Consider the following 22,326-nt stretch of genomic DNA (forward strand, 5'->3'; position numbering starts at 1 on the left):
TAGTCTCAGTTTGTTGTTGTCGCAGTTGTTGGTTGGACGTGGTTGGCGATGGTTAAAAGAATATCTTGCATAGTGCATACTTAAGAATATTTTTCAATGATCTAATTAATTCGAGAGGATTTTTGAAATCTTTTGAATAACGCATCAAATTATAACAAAAAAAGGTATGTGATCGAAGGTCGAGCAGTTACTTTCGGAACGCGACTTAAATGTCGACGATCGTATTGCGCATAGTACCGCAAGAGAGCGTAGCAACCAGTGAAAAAAATGGTGGTTATTTGGGTGTAGTCGGGAGATTTTCTGCAACACAAATGTGAGTACCGGCAGATTAAGGGATTACGAGTGCTGTTTGTCAGTGCACCACAAAGCTAATATGATCAGGTTTATATCGGAGGTAATGAGAATATTAAAAATAAACTGGATATTCGATAATTTCACTTGGATAGCTCGGCATTGGTATGAGGGTACTGTTCGTCTTCGCATGACAAGTACCAACAGTCTTTTTGCTCAAATTTATCAGTCAAAATTATATGAAAAAGTCATAATTTTTCTGGAAATAGAAAAAATTTAACTTCTATTACGCTTTTCTAAAACTCTTTCGGTTAGACAATATGTAAAATATATAAGGACACGATATTTTTGAGATAGATGTCACATTATCTCGGTGTCTCTCTATGTGCGTGTACGATTGTGTGCAGTTATTTGATTTGCGGCGTGCGAGTGTATTACTTCCTTCTACTTCGTGTGACATGCATACGCTGTGCGTACAGCATGCGGCGCAATGGTGCTCGTGAGATACGTATATACATACATACGTAAAGATGTACTATATACTGACCGACTATATACTGTCAACATTTTTCGAGTCTGTCCCATGATACTTAATTACATTCTACGCCTTTAGTGTGGTAAATCCTTTCCTTCGCGGTCCGTTTATCTGCATTTTGCGTTGCAATTTAAGCGACCGGACTAAGATGAATATTTGCATATCTTTGCTATATGATTTAGACTATAGATAGTATGTAATATATAACTTCTGTGCTAATAACGACGGTAGTTCCTCTTATATTTATTGGCAAGTGGATGTGATCAGCATTGTTCTATTGATGAAGTTAAATTTATATAATCTGTGTGGTATAGAAATTTTTACAAGATAAAAGCTGCATAAGGAACACAAATGTTCAGTCTCAATAAATTTACATCATTACAATAATTAAAATAAAATTCTAATAGTAATACATTTATAAGTTATAACAAAACTTTTAGTATTACATTTTTTTCTATGACATATGCATAATATCTTTTAAGATATTTTAATAGCTATATATTAAATATATATGAAATATTTCATACTCTTAAAATGTACTTCATAATTAATACAATTAATACAAAAAGTATTATTTGCCTAAAATGCATTTATCTTATACATTCATAAAAAGCACTGAGATAATATAAATGACTGTTTGATTAAAATAAATATTATAATAAGTTTTTATTCAAAGAATAATTAATTAAATTATTTTTTAACTATATGGAAAAAAGTAGATCAATATATATTTAAACAATTTTTTTTTTTAATTTACTTTAACCTATATTTTAAAAAGTAAATGACGAAATTATTTCGTTTAAAATATTTTCTTAACTTATTTATACTAATGTATTACACACACATATACAATGTTATATTTGTTTCATATACTGAACATATTAAATATTTGCTTTGAACAGAATGTTTGTGGAAGAAACACAATGTGGAGTTGCAGTATGTACCCAAAATTAGGACAGGATAATTTTCTATCTTCAAACGAACTTTAATCTATTTGTTTTTCATTATCAGAAAACTGTTTCAAGAAGTCCTATGTGCAAAATAGGACTGAAAAAGTCACGTTCGTTGTGTGCTGTATTTTTTTTAAATATGTCAATAATTTTGATTTTGCATTATTGCACACAAAACCAACAAATCTATTGGATTAAAAGCCATTCCTACAATAAGATTGTGAGATGTTAAAAACCAGTTTAAGAAAAGACCTAATATTACAGATTGTTTTTGTTACTTAGTTCTAAATGGGTCATATCAAGCTTTTTGTTTTAAAATGGTATATAAAAGGACAGCAAATAATTTAAAAGACTACACCTTGGAGTCTTGGAGGTGTTTTATATGGTGATTATAGATAACATTGTCCACACCTCATAATTGTGTATATAATACTTTTACCATGATACTAATATTAATATAGTATTTTTAACATTAACAATTATTAACAATGCTATAGTCGCAAAATGTTTTGGCGTAGATTATTATTTAATAGAAAAAATATATTTTTTTTTCTCACACAAATATTATTTTTTTATATTTATAGTGAAAGAACATAGCTTGTAAATAGTTATTGTTTCGTAGATAATATGTGTTCTATGTTTATTTGTAATATCTAAATAGTTGCACAAAATTATATTTCATATAATCTTTAATTTTAACATATTTTCATTTTTAATCTTTAACATATTTTTATATTTTAATAATTTTTTAATGTGATTTACTATTTGATTTCAGATTTCATCGAGTGATCTGGCATGACACATTTATTAAGACTTAAGAATTATGGAAATTATGTATAAAGTTAAGATTATTGGAAAAGAAATATTATAAAAATTTCTTCGATTCTTTGCATCTTTGAAGACAGGCTTGCTTGAAACCATACATTATAATTAATCATAAAAAAGAAATCGAAGAAAAGCAATATTAATTACTTATCTATTGAGTAAAAGTAAAAATACTAACATTCAAAATTGGTCAACATTTTAACCAGCAAACTCTTAAAAGTTGGTTATGTGCAATGCCGAGATGTTGCAATGAAAACAAGGCAGTGAGTTCGGTGCGTAGTAGTCAGAAACACAGCAGTGAAGATATTGTGCTGACACAAACTCAAGCTTTTGCGATTGGAAATCAATTAGATTTGGAAGAAGAGTCACCAGTGGTTGAAAAATCACATAGAAGAGTTCGTTGTGATCTGAGTCCTGTACCAACAAACACGAATTCTAATTTGAATATCAAACTTTTAAATATTAAGGTAAGTTTGTTATAATGTAATTGAATTATTATTTACCAATTTTTTTGATTTACTTTTTAAAGTTTTTATATAAAAATGCCTAAAATATTATACAGTATATTGATTTTTATTTTATTTATTTATTTTTCTTTTTTCAGACTGATAGAAGTACTCGTCCAGAACATCAGGTGAGCACTGGATCTGGTGGGTACAGAGAACGAGAAAGGGAGGCTAAAAAGAGAGCAGCTATAGGCAACACAGTGCGTGGTCTTCTCTCATCTGGCCACAGCAGGCAGGACAGGTATAATGATGTCTGTATCAAAAATCATGCTTTTTACATTGACACTTATTTATTTATTTATTTTTTCTTTCTTTTTTGTGTAACTTAATGTTTATCTATCTTAACTTTTTATAATAACTTAATAACTAAATATAAATAAGTTTAGTATTTTGATATATGCCACAATGAAGACTGATATTAAACTTTTATATTACTCTTCTGTTATTTGATTTTGTATACATTTATGTACATTTCTATGAAGTTCAAGAGAGTTGTGTCATGCACCTTTATTATACATGCTTCTGAAATTTTTTTTTCGCTCGATAAAAAAAGCACATTCATTTTTAATTTTTTGCAAAATATAATTTTTTGATTTAATTAAAACACATGATCATATTAATACTGCTTATCTTTATAGTTATGTAAGTTTAATTTTGAGTTTATTTAAATAACTCACAATTGTTTATATGTTTGTGTTAGATGTCTTTATATTATCATTTGTTTGGAATTACCTTAAGCTTTATTTTAATATTCTGTATAACATAAATTAAGTTTTAGAATTTAGCATGATTTTTAACTGGATTTTAGGTATGAGACAAACAGGCAACGTTCATCAGGTGGTACCAGCGGTGGCCTGTCTAGTTTATGTCCTAAGCTGGTGGCCAGTGGGGGTGGTAGCAGCCAGGGTGGCATTGGTTTGTCAGTGGGCCACTTAGCCTCTCAAGAAGGAGGAAGTCCTTGTACAGTTGTTACAACACAAAGAACTCACAATCATTCGCATAATCATAGACGCCAAAGAAAGTTGTCCATTGTTTCTCAAACTGCTTCTAGTTCCGGTAGCTCTTCTGAGAGAAAGGTATATTTCATATAATAAATATATTATGAAAATTAAAATAAATTTCAATAAATATAAATTTCTTTATAGACTCTATCAGGCATAAGTCGCTCTTCTGCTACAATCTGCAAAAAGCAAATTCGAATGCAGCGAGCTGATCAAAATGCAGATTCATTGTCTATAACTAGCAACGGTGTTGCAACTAGTTCACCTTCTTCTAAGAAGAAGGTTCTGTCTGCTCGTATTTCAGAAAAGTCGTCTCCTCGGAGTCAAGATTCATCCTCTCTAGATCATGAAAATGATCGCAGCTTTAGTGATGCAGAGGAGGCAATTACTGCAACAGAGAATGTGTTCAAAGTATCGGGTAAGATTTAATAGTCATACATAGATTAATGTATGAATAATATATAATAAATAATGAAAAATATTATTGATTTTCATATTCAGGATGTAGTTCTACACCTTCCACACCAATGAGTAAAGTAAAATCGAAAAGAATAAATAAAGATGAAGTGAATATAGAACCGAATGTACATTTAGAGTGCACAGAATTATTGAAACATAATATCTCAAAAATGTTTTCTGGTATTAACGAGAAGGACACATCTGCAACAGAAATTTCAGAATGTACCACAACAGATACAATAGAGCCAAAAATGAAGAAAGATAATATTAGCGAAGATTTTGTTGGACACAGCAATAAAAAAATATCCTCGTCTTCTGGTGCAAGTAAAAGAAATAATGATGGGGACAAATCTTTAAGATCTAAAAGTAAATCTATTCCACAAGATGTTAACAAATTACATAATTCTAAAACAATAGAAGAAATTGATATAAAAAGTAATGTAGATCCTACAACAACGTCCACAGAAACGTCCATAAATACTATGAATACAAATCCAAAAGAAAAATCATCTAATAATTGCTCTGAATCTGCTGCTGTAAATAGTTTAGAAATGGAAGCAATGCCTAAAGACTGTAATAAAGAAAAATCAAATGAGGAGATAGTAAAAAATTCCAGATTTGTTACATCTAAAGTTTCTGAAGAAGTGATAGAATCAGAGGGTAAAGAAACAGAGACACAAAGAGTTGAAGATGAATGTGTAACAATTTATGATGAAGATGATAATGGCACTAGTATTAGTGATATAGTAGCAGCTCAAGCACTTCATGAGTCTTTGAGTAAATTAGGGAAAGTTCCACCAATGGATACAGATATAGAAGTAATGAAGGATACAAACTTACAAGAAGAAACGGATATAGAGAAAAATTCTCAGAAAGAAGCAGTTACACAAGAAGAGACTGTCGAAGGTTTCATTGGCCCTTTGCTCGATGAAAATTTTAAAGCAGATGAAAAATTAAGTCAAAAAGCAATGGCTATGGAAGAAGTACGCAATTTATTAATGAAAGCAAAAATACAAACAGTTGAAGATGATGATGATGAAGAAAAAGCAATAGGTATCTCACCTGATGGAAGGTTCCTAAAATTTGAAGAAGAAATCGGACGTGGTAGTTTCAAAACTGTTTATCGTGGTTTAGATACTCAAACAGGAGTAGCTGTTGCTTGGTGTGAACTTCAGGTCGGTGAAGCATTGTGAAATGTAAAATATTTATAGTTCATGCAAACATGTGTTTAATATTTAATATTTGATATTTGTTTATAGGAGAAAAAATTAAATAAAACAGAAAGACTGAGATTTCGAGAAGAAGCAGAAATGTTAAAGGGACTCCAACATCCTAATATTGTTAGATTTTATGATTATTGGGAAGTCACGCTTACACGTAGAAAATATATTGTACTAGTCACAGAACTTATGACATCAGGAACGCTAAAAACGTAAGTTCAATTTATAAAAAAATATTTTTAGTTTTCTCCTAAATACAAACTTTATCTTGGTTATTAATTATTCTAGGTATTTAAGAAGATTCAAGAAAATTAATCCAAAAGTTGTAAAATCTTGGTGCCGTCAAATTCTCAAAGGCCTTAGTTTTTTGCATTCTAGATCTCCTCCAATTATTCATCGTGATTTAAAATGTGATAATATATTCATCACTGGTACTACAGGCAGTGTGAAAATCGGTGATTTAGGATTGGCAACATTAAAAAATCGGAGTTTTGCAAAGAGTGTTATCGGTACACCAGAATTTATGGCACCAGAAATGTATGAGGAACATTATGATGAATCAGTCGATGTCTATGCATTTGGAATGTGTATGCTTGAAATGGCTACAAGTGAATATCCATATTCTGAATGTACAGGTCCAGCACAGATATACAAACGCGTTGTTTCGGTAAATTTTTATAGATTCTTATATTATAAAATATCTGTTCTTGTAAATTTTAGTCAATTGCAATATTATTAAACTATATTTAAATATTTCTTATTTTCAAATATATATATATATAATATAAATGTATAATAAATAAACTATATCTAAGTAATTTTATTTATTCAACATAGGGTGTTAAACCTCAGAGTTATGATAAAGTGGAAAATCCAGAAGTACGTGAAATTATCGAGATGTGCATTCGTTTGAAAAAGGAAGAACGACCTCTAGTTAAGGATCTTTTAAATCATGAATTTTTCGCAGATGATATAGGATTAAAATTGGAGATGGTGTCACGTGATTCAGCTGTAGCAGATGCTGAATTATCGCGCGTAGAGTTTAGATTGAGAGTTTTGGATCCAAAAAAACGGACAAACAAACATAAAGAAAATGAAGCAATTCAATTTGATTTCGACATTCAAGCTGATAACGCGGAAGAAGTTGCCTCAGAAATGGCTAAATCGAGTCTTATATTAGAAGAAGATGCCAAAGCAGTAGCTAAAATGTTGAAATCACAGATAGCTGCTTTATTACGAGAAAGAGAAGAGCGACGTGCTAAAGAAGAAAAAGAACGTCTAGATAGAGAAGCTGATACAACTACCACATCTGCTGAAAATATTTTACAACAACAATTAATATTACAACAAATGCAATTACAACAACAACAAATTCAATCTGGTATGGGTATACCAATGCAAGGTCAGGTACAAATGCAGTTACAACCAAATCAAATACCATTACAACAGCCGCAGTTGCAATCAACTTCTCAACCAGGCCAACAACATAGTTTACAACCTCAACAAGTACAGTTGGTTCAACAGCCTCTTCAGCAACCACTTATGCAGCAACAAACATCAGTAGTTCAGCCTCAACAGGCTCAGCAGATACAACAAGCATCACAAGCTGCACAACAAGTGCAATATCAACAACAGCCACAATACCAGCAATTACAACAGCAATATCAACAACAGCAGTTTTCGCAACATGTTCCACAAAATTTGAATGCAAATTCGCCACAGTGTTCCACTCCTCAAAATGTTCAGGCCCAACCCCAGTTTCCTCCAGTAACACAGCAAATACAACAACAGCAAATACAGCAGCAGCAACAAATACAGCAACAGCAGCAAATACAGCAGCAGCAACAAATACAACAGCAACAACAAATACAACAGCAACAGCATCAGATACAACAACAGCAGCAGCAGATACAGCAACAACAGCAAATTCAACAGCAGCAGCAGCAGATACAACAGCAGCAGCAACAAATACAACAACAACACATGCATCAACCTCAACAATATATTCAATTAAATCAAATGAGTGTACCGCAGCAATTAACGCACCAAATTCAACAACAATTACAATCTCAAGTTCAGATGTTGCCACAACAACAGCATATGCATCAGCAACCTCAGCAGCAAGTACAATATTCGCAATCTCAAATGCAGCATATTCAACAGGTACATCAACATCCAGTTGGTTCTCCGCCAATTCAAAGTCAGCAATATTACCAACAAAATACAACTAGTAGTACAGGATATACTAGTTCTGCTTTATATCCACAAAATATGCCACAACAAATATTTCACACCTATACTACTTCTACTAATCCACCTGGTCATGTAGAAATTTTGGCATCTACTCAGACTGCACAACAGATTTATTCACATACAAATATTTCTGGAAGCACTGCTCCTGCAACTTCTCAGTCATATATACAGCAACCAACTGGACAAGTTCAGACACAAATACCATCAGGAATGAATATTCAAAGTTCAGTAGCAGTAACTCACGTACAAAATGCTGCAACTTCTACCATGCCTAGTATTCAAAGTGCCCCTTCAATGCTCTCTAATACTGGTCATCAAGCGCAATCTCAACAAAATATAGTAGTGCAGTTGCAATATTCGCAAAGTGGTACTGTTATGCCCACTTCTATGCCCATTTCTATGCCTACTTCTATGCCCACTTCTATGCCTTTGACATCAGGAATAAGTGGTCCTATACAGACATCTGCTAGTGACAGATCATCTTTAACTAAACAAGATACTATGGAGTCGGTACAATCTTTGCCATTGGATATACAATCTACTATACATCAAGAACAGATGAATACTCAGCAAATGCCAATTGCTAATACAAATACTGTACCACAACAACCAGTTGCAAGTGATGGGTAAGCTCATATCTAAATAACAATCAATGTATATTTTGTCATTTCATGTTAACATATTATTCATGCTTTTAGAGTTATTTCTGAAAGTTCAGAAAATGTTACAACTTCCGAAAGAAGTAGGGTTAAACGATCTGGTACTAAACGCAAGAAGCCTGGTATTAAATTAACAGTCTTGTCAGTGAGTAGCGGAGAAGGACAATCTATGACTGTTGAGTGTCAGCTAGATACTAGTAAACAAAAAACTGTTACATTTAAATTTGACCGAGATGACATGGTACCTACTGATATTGCTAACAATTTGGTATGTGCATTTCAGAATATAATATATTACAGAATATAATCTTTAGTAGATACATTAATAATGTGTACTTTTTTTTCTTTTTTTTTTTTTTTTTATTATGCAGGCAGCTGAAAATTTGCTACCACAATCTCAGTGCGAAACATTTATCGAATTAATTGAAGATATCGTGAAACAATTACGTTTAGATCCGACGCGTGCTTTACCTTTAGTAGCCCATGGTCCACCAGATCAATCTGCCGGTGGTAGTCCAGTTACAAGTCGTCGCCCAAGAGATCGAGACCACAGTCTTGATACAGCTAAGGTACTAAGATCTACCATTTCTTCTTTTACTAGAATATAATATATTTCATTTAGATCATGAAAGTGGAGTACTTTAATGAAATGTACAAACTATGAAATAGTTCCTTTGCAGATATATACACTGCTTACAAGGTATTTGATTATAGAGCATACGGTTTAATTACTTTATAGGAAATAGTAAAGAAAATCACATGATAATATAGTAATATAATTTTTATACATCCTGTTCATTTGATATAATGCAAGTTATAGAAAATAAGATAAAAGTTCTTAATTTGAAAATAATAAAAATTCGTTGCAACTAGCAATAAGAATTAAATAAAGTAGCCATTGAGTATGATGATAATATGAACAATTAGGTGCAAAATATGTATGTTTTGGATATAATAGAAAGAGTGTGCATATAATTGGTATATGTGGTTTTGGACGCAGCAGGTGAGACATGGCTCGCTAACTCGTCAAAGCAGTCACCGATCGTCGTACAAAGTCCATCGTAGGCACCGTTCGGTGAGTTCATCATCCCCGCCAATCCTCTTCCCGTTTCCTGTATTTTGTTGTATATTCCTATTTATTTATGTATCCTTTCTCATTTTATCGAGCCATGAGTAACCAAAGTATTTATATATTTTTTATGTGAATTATAATGTATCAGTTCAATCATAATGGTTTTTTAATATCAACAGAGCACCTCATATCATCTGTACAATGGTATAATTAGGGAAGGAAAGGAAGAATATATATAGTGTCAAATATATACGTGCGTATGTGCTGCGTGAATGTGTGTTGGTGATAGTTTAATTTATATTTATTCCTTTTTGTTATTCATTACCAGTATATTACTTCTAAGTAGATGTAAGATAAAATATATATACATGTTTGTACATCGAAATTTTCTGAAAGCTTTTGAATATATTCATAAAAATGATGTTATATCTTTTCAGAGAGACGAAACTTCAAACACTTCTACTCCTACAAAATTGTTGCCAATCGATCAAATAATTTCACATATTGCAAGTTCTTCTTTGGATAAGCAACAAAATGTTCCAACAACTGACAGCCAAGGGGTTACTGAATGCACATCAGCAGAAGCATCTAGACGATCATCTACATCTACTCAAAATACTGATACATTGACACCAACTAATATTCCAAGTGATCTCACTGATCCTCAAGAAAGTGGAATTTCTGTAACATCTGCGGATACTGTTTTGGAAGCGACTCATATCGTCCAAGAAGATATTAATACTTACTCAATTGCTCAATTACCAACAACATCTACTCAAAATCAAGTAGAAGATGTGAATGCTTCTACATCACAAACAAATGATTTAACAAAGGATGATACATCAAAAGAAGTCATAGATATTCAAGAAAAAGATCTGAGTAAAGATATAGCAACATCCGATGCAACTTCTATAGAAACGTCCACGTTAACTGCTGCACCAATACGGAAGATATCTCGCTTCTTAGTTAGTCCCGTAGTTGAACAGAAACAACTCGCAAATGAAACAGAACCTTCTGGTATAACAGAAAATATAAATAATACTATGAAGGTAGATACCACAAAAACCGAAGAAACAGAAATAAGTACTTCAGATACACAAGTCATGACAGTGGAACAACCATCTAACGTTGACGTAAGTTTACCTAATTTACAACAGCCTATAGACCAAATGGATAGTACTCAGCATACTTTACAACAACAATTTAATCAACAAACTGCTGGAGTTCAAAACATTTCTCAGATGACAGTATCAGGGCAGTTACAACAAAATATAGGTGCTGTACAATCAAATCAACATGTTATAATGCCTAGTACCCCAATTATACAGCAAGTAACTCAACAAGTACATCAGTCGACTGTTCAAAACTTCACTGCAATATCACAAAAAGAAATGCAATCTCAACAAATACAAACGAGCGGTTTAAATACGCAAACACAATATCAAAATCAATCCACTGTGCAATCGAATATTATAATTCAACAGCAACAAATTGCTGTACAACAAAATGTAACTCAACAACATATGCAAACAGAACAAAATCAATTGCAATCTCAACGACCTGTACATCAATATTTACCACAGCAACATCAACAATATGTGATACTTTCTGGACCTATACCACAATTGCAACAGTCTAATGTAGATGAAAGAAATCGTAGGACTTCTAATATTTCCACTACATCCAATGTGTCAACAGAATCTCAATCTATCGAGGTAGCTAATATTCCTGAAGATAAAAGATATTCTACAATGATGTCTAATACACCTATTCAACATGTACAACATGTACAAATTGTTCCACAAGATAGTCCTACTCCTATAACTATAGCGCAAGGAGTTCAAGATCTTGGGCAACATCCAGCAATGCCCCAAAATATTGTACATGTTTCAGGAAATGTACCTGTTCATATGCCAGTTCCTGTTACAGTGCCAGTTCATCCTATTGTTTCTACTGAATCTGCTCATAAAGTTGTGCTTAAACCAAAAGAGGTATCTTCTACACTTCCAGATTTAGCACAGAATTTAGCTAATATCTTATCTAATCCAAAATCAAAATCTGCTACACCACATGGTTTGAGTACTCATGAACCAAATATTAACACAACTGCTGTTAATACAACTGTTATGGATTATAAACCTGCATTACAATCAGAACAATATTTTCAACCTATACAACCTGAGATAAATCAGTTGCCAATACAACCACAAACACAGCAAAATTTTCCAAACCAAACTATGCATCAAGTTCATCAAAGCCTGCAAAATGTTCAACAAACATTTCAGAGTCAGCAGTTGCCTCATCAAAGTTCATCTTTTTTACCACAGGGAGCTCAGTTAAATGTTCCATTACAAACTGATTCTCAATTACAAATTTTACAACAAAATGTGTCAACTCATACGATGTCTTCTCAAACAAAATGGATTGGTTCTACAAACCAAAATATATTGCCTCAAAATTTGACAATGCGAAATGTTCAGCCTATACAGGCTCAACCACAGCTACAACAAGTAGCACCTGTCCATCCACAGATGCAGCAGATAACTCAAGATCAAGTTCACGCAGAACCTGCTTCTATATCTGATCAGTCCCATTTACATTTAAAACTTCCAGAACAACAGCAAATAGGAAAAATTTTAGATACAGAAGCTCATGATAGTTCAAGTGGTTGTGGGATTAGACGTACGAGCTCTGATTGTCAGTTATTAACTTCGGAAAATGAAAACTCAAGTCACGATGTGACACCAGAACATACACTTGTAGAATCTGTAGATCCTACTTTATTTATGCAACAACAAATTTTGCAACAACAACAGCAGCAGCAACAGCAGTATCAACATCGTAAACTGAGTCAACAAAATTCATTGGATAAAGTATCAGATATAAGCAGCGTGGGAAGTACAAGTGGAACTGGGCCACAAACAATAGCGGATTTGCATCAAAAACTTGTTCAAGTAACTAGTCAACCATCTGAATTATTAAATGTTGGCACACCACCTATAAGTTATCCAGCTACGCCTCACAGTCATCAAGTAATGGGAGGATATGATGCATACATGCATTCTTTACAACAAAAGTTGGTTAATATTGGTATGCCAATATCATCTTCACAAAATATAGCACAGGTAATATATTACGAATATTATAACTCCATTATTATTATTATTATTATTATTATTATTATTATTATTATTATTATTATTATTATTATTGTTGTTGTTGTTGTTGTTGTTGATAGCTATTATTAATTTACGTTATTACTTTAATTTACACAATAAATATTTTTTAAATTAAAGGGTCCATTATCGCCTCAGACTACTATACATTCTACGAGTGCTGGTATTGATTCAAGTGTAGTGGCAAATCCTGAAGGACCAATAACATATCAAGATGCTTCTTCACAATCCGTAAGTTACATAAAAAGAAAATAATGCTTTAAATAATGATGTTATAATTCTTATATTTTGTATTTAGAATGTGGAAAGCTCATTGGATAGTCCTATACCAGGAAGTCAAGGAGGACCTGAAAACATGAGTCCAAGTAAAGAAAACATAAAAGTACGAATTCAAAGACCAGGATCTCGCCTTCAGGAATTAGAACAAGAATTAGCAAAAATTCATCACAGAGGTCCAGTACTTCCAACAACTTCGCCTCAACCGTTAACACCTCCTGTACCTGTTGTTAATCCTCCGTCGATACAACCAGCGTTGCAACAAACACAAAATTTATTAACAACTGTTCCTTCAGTACCTGTTGCTACTGTTACACCAAATATTGTGCAGTCTCGCTCTGACACGAATACACCCGTACAGACAGAACTACAAGATTCTGTTTCTGAGGTATTTTATGGGTTTTTAATATTTGTTTAAAGAAACAATCATGTATAGCATCGTAATGCCATATGAAATACAAGAATATCATTTTTACAATTAAAAATATATTATCTTAATGTTAACAGAAACCTGCAACACAACCTGTTAGGAAAATTTCAAGATTTATGGTATCTAAAGTAGCAGGACCTCCAGGCTCTGCTACATCAAATATACAGCAACAAGAAATTAAACCGTGTCATTCTGATGAACAACAAAGTAAGATATTCAACATGAATGGTAATAATACATCATTAAGTTTTATGTTATTTATTTTATATGTATATATATATATTTTTTTTAAATATACTCTATTTAATTGTATAGTAACAGCGGCAGCATATATGGTACAGAATCGAGAAGGATCCATGCCTTCAATACAAACAACATTAACAAATAATTCTCTACTTGCAGAGGTAATGATCATAATATTTGTATAGAAAAAGATAATATTAATATTATTATATTTATAATGATAATATTAAAGTTATGTATTTATATACAGTTACAATTAGAGAAAGAGGAACGGTTATCAATTTTAACACCAAGTGAAGAATATCAGTTACTTATAAAAAGGTATGTTTACATGAGAATATATATAAAGAAAAAATATGAGGCAGAAAAAAATTACAATGAATTTTACTATTTAGACAAACTATGGAATTAGAAATACTTCAGCGAAGGCACCGAGAAGAATTAGAACGCTTTCAACAACAACAACTACAATTATTAATTCAGCAGCAACAACAAGCAAGTGCATTACACCATCAACATCATCCACTTCTTTATCACACCGTAGCTACTAATGCAGCGGCAGGTCAGTTATATCATAGTAAGAATTTAAACTAATATATATAATTAAAGTCTGTTGCAATATGTATGTAAATATATATCTATATATTCTACATACTACAAACTTTTATAATTTATTCAAGTATATAAGTATGTTTAAGAAAAGAACAAGATCTAAAGTATTATTTACAGCAAATTTTTAATATAAATTCTGAAAAAAAAATATTTGTTTGAACTTTTCATTATATAATTTTTGTACCATAATTTTTAAAAAAGGAGTATATCTATTTATGCAAATATAGGACAAGGAAGAGCACCAGGTGTAGATGATCATTTAACGTTTAGTACAGCCCCACAAACTCCATTGCAAAAAGGCATCAGCAATTGTCCAGATACCGATGAAACATTAAGGTTAGCCATGCAGAAGCTTAAACAAACTCCACTTCAACTTCAACAGCAACAAACAGCAGCCAGCATACAACATGCTTATGTTATCCCAATTCCAGTAGTGCCTTCAGAAAGTATGCAGAATATTTCTGCACAACAGAATATCAATTATTCAACCGAAACCTCTGATACATCTGATTCAACAAATAATCCTGTGATTATAAATTCGAGTCAATGTCAGTTTACACCAATAATACCAGATGCGACAAACGTTACTTCTTCTGCAAGTGGAGCTTTAGTTGCACCAACACCAATATCAGGTTCTATTGGAAGTGGAGGATATGTTCAGTATCATGAGGGTCCTTCGTTAGCAAACTTTCAAACATTCAGTTGCACGTCGCATGCTGGATTCTTTCTACCAGCTGGATATCGTCTTATATATGCGCCTACTGGGACTCCTCAATCTCAACCAGCGACCCCTGCCACTCCACAAATAGGAAGCTCACACGATGGTACGCCTCCTACAGAACCTCAGCATTGTTCTGAAAATGTAACTATTCTTCCTCAAGCAGATCAATAACGCAATACACAATTCAAAATATTCTATACTTTCCAGTCAATTTGTCCACATAATACATTCTTTATTTAACGTTGAATATTACTATAAAATTATGTATTATTATAATTATCCTTTAATATGATATGCTCCAACATGATTATATCGGTCATACATGAGGTGCACACATATGAAAGCATATATAGGATGTACAGAGCGAGTTGATAATGCTGTCTTATTGAAAAAATTGATCGGTATAAAATCAGTTACTCTACATAAATTTAAGGAACTCATTAACTGATATTATACCGACTAGAGTTTAGTTAGGCAGCAATAATGATGCCCCTTGAGCTTGATGTGTTATGACATTTACGTATAAATGCATAGAAGATATTCTTGTTACCCGCGCACCAGCAAAACATTAATATTTGGTATGTGCCTCACGATTGAAGCAAGATTGAAATTAAATATTTCAAGGATATTTTGAACTGACGTAATAAGTTTCTGAATGGTAATACGAAAACTGGGGATAGAGGCCTCTACATTGTATAACTGTGCTTCGATATTAAAAGCAAATCTTCCATTATTGGAATGCTTAAAGGACCTTAAATGCTCTCAATCCTTCAAATGGCACAGTCCATATTAGTACAGGCCTCAGCTAGTCTTACGATCGAAATGGCATGTAGCCATTCTGCTCGATTATATGTATAACTGTTAATGTATACTGAATGCTTCAGAAAAGGGAATGAAAAAAAGGAAAGAGAGAGAGAGAGAAAGAGAGAGAGAGAGAGAGAGAGAGAGAGAGAGAGAGAGAGAGAGAGAGAGAGAGACAGTAAGGAAGAAAGAACGTATGTTTATTTGTGTGTGTGGTGTGTGAATGTGTCAAATGATGGAGGCAACAGAGAAAAAATATGATTAATATAGTCACTGTTATGCTTTAATGTATTTCTAGCGATTTTACCTACTTCAATTAAAGAGCAAGTGATGTGTTACTAGTTAGCAATCCTATATATCTTATCTACTTTTGAGTACTATTACCATCTTTTGCAATTAAGTATAATTGTGTTTAGTACCTTTTACTTTATCTATTATATCTTCAAGAATTTTATTAATAGTGAGATAAAGATTTCAGAAAGTATACAATCAGAAAACTGCATTTCAGGCAATTCAGTGACAAATGAGATAAAAGATCAGAAATTCATCCAAATTGGTTCTATTATATAAAGACAAAGAATTTTTATTTTGTTTCTTCATGATTTTTTGTCTCATATGTCTATATAAACATAGTTGCTTATAAAATAAATCGCAAGATCATAAGTTTTGTTTGCTAAACTATCCATACAATCTGTTATTTTTAATAATTCTTCATTGCTTTAATCAACTTCTCATCATGCATTGCTTTGCAAAAATATGTGCTTAATAAAATTTATTGCAAAAGTTTAAAATGAATAATAAGCACATGTGGTATATTTGATACTTCTGCATGATGCAGAATGAAATTTATATGTTGTGTAGTTATAAGAACTTTTTTAATAATCATATCAATTGCCTGGGAATGACAAAAATGCTATTGTTACTCTCACTCCTTTCTTTTGTTCTCATGCACTATTCCATTTGTTTTTTACTTTCAATTAATGGTAATTTTGTTACCTTATTCCTTTTGTACACCAAAATATATGTTTTCTTAAACTAATTTAATGGTGATGGGATCCCTAATCATCTAGTAATGAAATTACTTTAAATATGATCATTTCTCTGTTAAGCATCTTACTTGAAAAATCTTTGGTGACATGGTTTAACAAGTATTCAAAGTGATTTTTAAATTTGAAATTAATTTGTGATCATTAAGATTAGAAAACATATAATTTATAATCATTTCTGTGAAGATATTATCAGGGAAGGCATAACATTCAAAGTATGATTCAATATATTTAATATGATACATTACATTTCTGTATAAAATCATAAGTTTATAAGACTTTCTATGAAACAATTTTTTTGCCATTTTACCAAAGACGCCTATCATGAATATTAGGCAGTATATTGTATAATGATTTTGAATTCACAAACTACACTAGTCAACAAGGTTTTTTGATTTGATTCAAGTAATAATATCATATTTTGAAAATTTTAGCCAATTCATTTCAAAAATTTTTATTTAACAGATTGAGAATTAAAATACTGTTACGTTGCTTTCAATTTTAATTTGGAATGCAACTTCTTGTGGAAGCAATCTGTTACATATTTTTTCTATTCAGTAGATATTGTTACATAACTGATACATTTTTGTATGAAAAGTGTGAATGCAATCATATTATATGGAGTGTGTGCCAAAGTGTCATTTTAAAAGGAAATATTAACTTCATATTAATTATATCAACAATTAATTAGTATAATTAAATATTCGTTCACTTTAACCTTGATTTTCTGTTTATTTTCTTTTTTGTTTTACAATTTTACTATTGATTTTACAGAACATTTTATCAAAAAATATAAATAATATGTTTATATACTCTTTAATTTTCTAATAAGAGAAAAACAGCCTACAATACATGATTAAAATAATTTCTTATATTTATAAAATCGTATTTTCATATTCAGAAAATGCGTTAAACTTATACCTCAAAAATAATAAGAATGGAAAATATTGTTGACTAGTGCTTCTTTCTAGTAGAATAATAATAATGTGGTATTGGACTTAATGGAATTGAGCTTGATAAAAAATGGAGTTAGATATCACAAAATAATTTTCAGAGACTGCCTGCAAAAATTAAATCAATTAATAGTAAATATTTTCCTATATTCTGCAATTTGCATACAATACTATGTGGATAATAATAATATTCTGTACTGAGTTTAGTTTCTCAAATTTTTGAGCTAGATTTACAGTAGGACAAAGGAGTGAGACATTTATTAATTATTAGAAGATAATTTTTAAATGTGCATGAAAATAATGAAATTTTGCTCAATAGAAATATGTTATCTAATTATATTATATGCATTATGTTATCCATTTAAAAATCTTGATAATTTAATTTAATATTAATAATTTAAATTATCGCTCAATATCAATCATTCAAAAGTTAGCCTATTTAATGTTTATTGTCAAATTCATATGTGAAAATTTCTATATGTTAATAATCTTTTTCAATTATATGATTCAAAATTAGAATTTGAAAAGATTTTTATCCATCAGTAAATATTTGAGAGCAAAGTTGTGCATAAACAGATATATGTTAGATTTAACTTGATTTCTTCACATTTCTACAAGAAATACAAATAACCTTTTCTTGTTTGGATTGAATTTCGCTAGCTTTGCTTGTAGTCCTATACCACAAAACCTGCTTTTGCTTAAATTATTGATTATTAACTTTAAAGAAAATAAAGAATTTATATATATATATATATATATATATATATATACATATATACATATATATATAAAGATATGATGATACATTAAAGTGTTATTAAAGAAATCTTGTGTATCGTTCATACGTGTCATCTACATTTTACATATGGCACTTATTGCTTTTTTCTTACTTATTTAAGCTTACTCTGAAGTAAACAAGTTTTGAAGAAAAATAAAACTATATAAATTTTTTGTGCTAACTAGTATATGAATTTAAGAAACAATTTTAGAATTATGTTTCTCAGAATTTCAAGAATAGAAACATAAAGACTGATTAGGTAAAACAAGGATCAGTAAGCAGATGAGTAAAAAAGAGAAATCAGTGTTGGAAATATTTTCATTTCTGCTAATTTTTTATTTTATTGATACACATACATGTGTATATATATTGGATTGTAATAATATTATGCAAGATTAGAGTAAACATTTCAAAACTTGATAAACTAGTAAATAGTAATCTCTTGGTGTAAGAAATACTGATTCTCTTCCGTGAAAAACAGGCGGGTCAACTTCCGTTTATATTATAGTTTACGGTATTAGCGTAATGCATTGTAGATCTGCAGAGAAGTAATGAACATATTCATTGATCCATGAATGAACATTATTTTTATGTTTAGATTGCATAATTTTTAGAAGTATAAAAACTGAACTGATGAATGTGAATATTGAATTACTTATGATTGATAGAATACATTTTCAACAATACTATTGCAACAAATACATTTTTCAATTTAATGCAGTTTAAAACTTATGTAAATTTAATTTCAGTGACATTGCGTTAAATTTTACATATTGTTCTTAAGTGAGGAAATAAACCAAAAATACATAAAAGTTATCAACCCAAAAAGAATGAGGAATGTGAAAACACATGTAAAAAATATCATAAATGAAAAATATTAAAGCAAAATGTAGAGAAATACAGGTATAAAAATGTGTTTTTAAATATTTCCTTACTCTTTTTGAAAGTGCCAGATTTTTGCAAGTTAGATAAGAAATACTTATCATTATTCGTCTATGTTATACATTGATATCAATTTTTACAAGTCTTTGCTCTAAACACATTTCAAAACTTCTAAAGTTGAAAATGTGCAAGTGATAATCTTTTTTTTCATATTTATCTCTTACTTGTGATAAAACAATATAATATATTAAAATATTGCAATATTTTAATATTTTTACATTTTAAAAGAGCTTCTTACATATTACTCTCATTTTAGTCCAATATAGTACATCCGAAATCGCATTTCCAATCACTTAGGAAAATAAATAACAAAGTTTCAATAACTTTGTTTTAGATCATAATATTTAACTGGATATAGAAAATGTAGAACAAATAAGCTTTGGTTTCTTTTACAAAGCTGTTGTAAATTTTATCGATTGCAGTTTATACCTTCTTTTTATTGATAGCTTATAGTATTACAAAATCTACATAAAAAAATGTGATTTAGTTAATATGTTCTTTACTGAAATAATGTTGATAATTTGAAATTATAACCTATGATAAAATTTTTAACGCTTCATTAATTTCATTAATATTATTCATCTATTTTTAATTTGTTAATATATAGTATATATTTGATCATTAGTAATTACAAATTATATTCTGTAACATGCAGCAAACATAGTTTAATATGCTATTCAATGATTGATATTACTTTGAATAGATAAAGGAACCCCTGACAATTATCTTTATTTTATTGCGTTCCTATTGATTTGATCCATGTCTGTTTTATTACATGCTCATAATGTTTGTACTATGATAAAAAATACAGAAACAAGAAATAGTTATTATAATATCATAATAAGTGCATTCCCTTGCACATGTACGGTAAATAAGAAAAATTGTCTGTGCTAAAGGATCAAAGTCAAAGCAGTTGTAACCTTGATGAGGAAAGTAAATAAATGAATAAAGAAAATGATTACAAAATAGATATTTTTTACATTTTCTTATACATTGTATGATGTTTATTGCTACTACTATTCCAAAAATTGATTTTCCATCAAATAATTAAGCATTTAACATTCTATAATAATTCTCAATATTTTCTTGATACTTGTTTTAATATATATATATTTAATGTGATCTTCCTTTTAAGCATTTCTAATATAGAGTCTTGCATATTGTAAATATTTCTTATATCCTGCAATTTAATAGAGCGCATCATTATTTGTATATTATGATATGTTATTAATCAATATATCCTTTTTCATGTAAATACAATCAAATGTATTGTTCTATAATGATATACTTGTTCGATGAAAAATATATATAAACAGTTAATAATATAAAAATAAAAAATTCTATTAAGTTTATAATAATATATTCTTCTTAAAGACACACTCATGCTTATTCTAAATATATTCATATTTTTATTGCTTACCACAAATTTTATTTAAACATCCATGATCACAAAGATTCAAAGTGGTTTCGTCTTCTTGCATAAGCTCCCATGCAAGCAAAAAATCCCATAATTCCAATAATCAGACCCAAGATTAATGCTAATGTATCACCAAAATCAAAACTACCTGACGCTGAAACTAAGTGAAATAGGGCAAATATCGAAAGTAAAAACGGCCACATGTTTTTACATGAAATAAAATACGTATCGTAGAATGACAAATAAAATAACAATGACTCTTTACTTTCTACGAAAAAATGATTAACGACGTAGTTTCACACTCGATTACAATGCATACGATAAGATCGCTTCTGTAATATTACATTCTAATAATAAAACTTAAGTTTATTCTTTTATTTTTCTTTTCGTTACTAAATACAATTTACATATTATTTGTACGTTTGTTTATTATGAACAAATATATATTTTTATTAATTGAAGTATTAGTTAAGAATATAATGTTAACGAAACGTAAATATTGCGCACTATTATTCCTCGACTACGTTACCAAACACATCAATATTTTTAATACCAATTTCAATAAATAATAAAACAAAATAGAAAAAAAACAATTTCCATACATATCTCATTTTTTTATCATTTTAATAAAATATTTAATATTTTAATTCTATCAATCACGTAATTTATTAGGTTTGATTTGTAATCAAATTAAAAAACAAATATATTGTTTTGTTATTATTGCTTTTATTATTGTTGTTATTATTATTATTATTATTATTTATAAAAATAAAAATTGTAAAATCGTGTAATTTTTGTGTCAAATAAAATAATTTTTCCATTTGCCCCAATGAACTACCAATATATTCTATTCGTCGCACTTCACTGTTTTCCTGAATTTTGATTCGCTATTCAATTTTATCTAATGATAGTATCGTCCATTTATCAACTAACAATTGTTATGAATTAATATAAATATATTATCAAAACCAGAATATATGTAATCATTGTATATATAAAAAATGAAATATAAAAAAAATAAATAACAATATCTTCATTATAAATGAAAGCTGAATCAGTTTAAGAAATATCTAATGTGAATCAGCCATTAATATCGATAAGTTATAAATCGTTATCAAAAATATAAAGAGAGTAAGAACTCATTAAAATTATTATTTGTA

The 22,326-nt window shown here is 30.1% G+C and overlaps 1 protein-coding gene and 1 long non-coding RNA gene across 15 annotated transcripts; one reads left to right on the forward strand and one right to left on the reverse strand.

Moving 5' to 3' along the window:
* LOC127064863 (uncharacterized) lies at positions 1-20,717 on the forward strand. Of its 14 annotated transcripts, XM_050996475.1 has the most exons (22): positions 172-394; positions 1,729-1,762; positions 1,838-2,161; positions 2,552-3,068; positions 3,206-3,348; positions 3,916-4,183; positions 4,253-4,526; positions 4,610-5,742; positions 5,827-5,999; positions 6,076-6,454; positions 6,625-8,666; positions 8,739-8,967; positions 9,071-9,268; positions 9,700-9,774; positions 10,209-12,896; positions 13,068-13,178; positions 13,246-13,611; positions 13,731-13,881; positions 13,969-14,057; positions 14,147-14,217; positions 14,292-14,458; positions 14,736-20,717. In XM_050996475.1, the coding sequence occupies exons 4-22, from the start codon at positions 2,835-2,837 to the stop codon at positions 15,398-15,400; spliced, it is 9,456 nt and encodes a 3,151-aa protein (XP_050852432.1). In that variant the 5' UTR covers positions 172-394; positions 1,729-1,762; positions 1,838-2,161; positions 2,552-2,834; the 3' UTR covers positions 15,401-20,717. The 14 variants fall into 14 exon arrangements, with proteins under 14 accessions (XP_050852439.1, XP_050852432.1, XP_050852429.1 ...); XM_050996472.1 differs by having other exon boundaries at positions 172-1,134; positions 1,729-2,161; XM_050996473.1 differs by having other exon boundaries at positions 1,729-2,161.
* A 113-nt stretch (positions 20,718-20,830) lies between these two features.
* LOC127064865 (uncharacterized) lies at positions 20,831-22,132 on the reverse strand. The gene is made up of 2 exons (XR_007781856.1): positions 21,170-22,132; positions 20,831-20,929 (listed from the first exon to the last, which is right to left on the reverse strand). It is a non-coding gene; the product is annotated as an uncharacterized LOC127064865 (long non-coding RNA).
* Between the last annotated feature and the right edge of the window lie 194 nt (positions 22,133-22,326).

The sequence above is a fragment of the Vespula vulgaris genome, chromosome 6 (assembly GCF_905475345.1).
Source record: "Vespula vulgaris chromosome 6, iyVesVulg1.1, whole genome shotgun sequence".
NCBI lineage: Eukaryota > Metazoa > Arthropoda > Insecta > Hymenoptera > Vespidae > Vespula > Vespula vulgaris.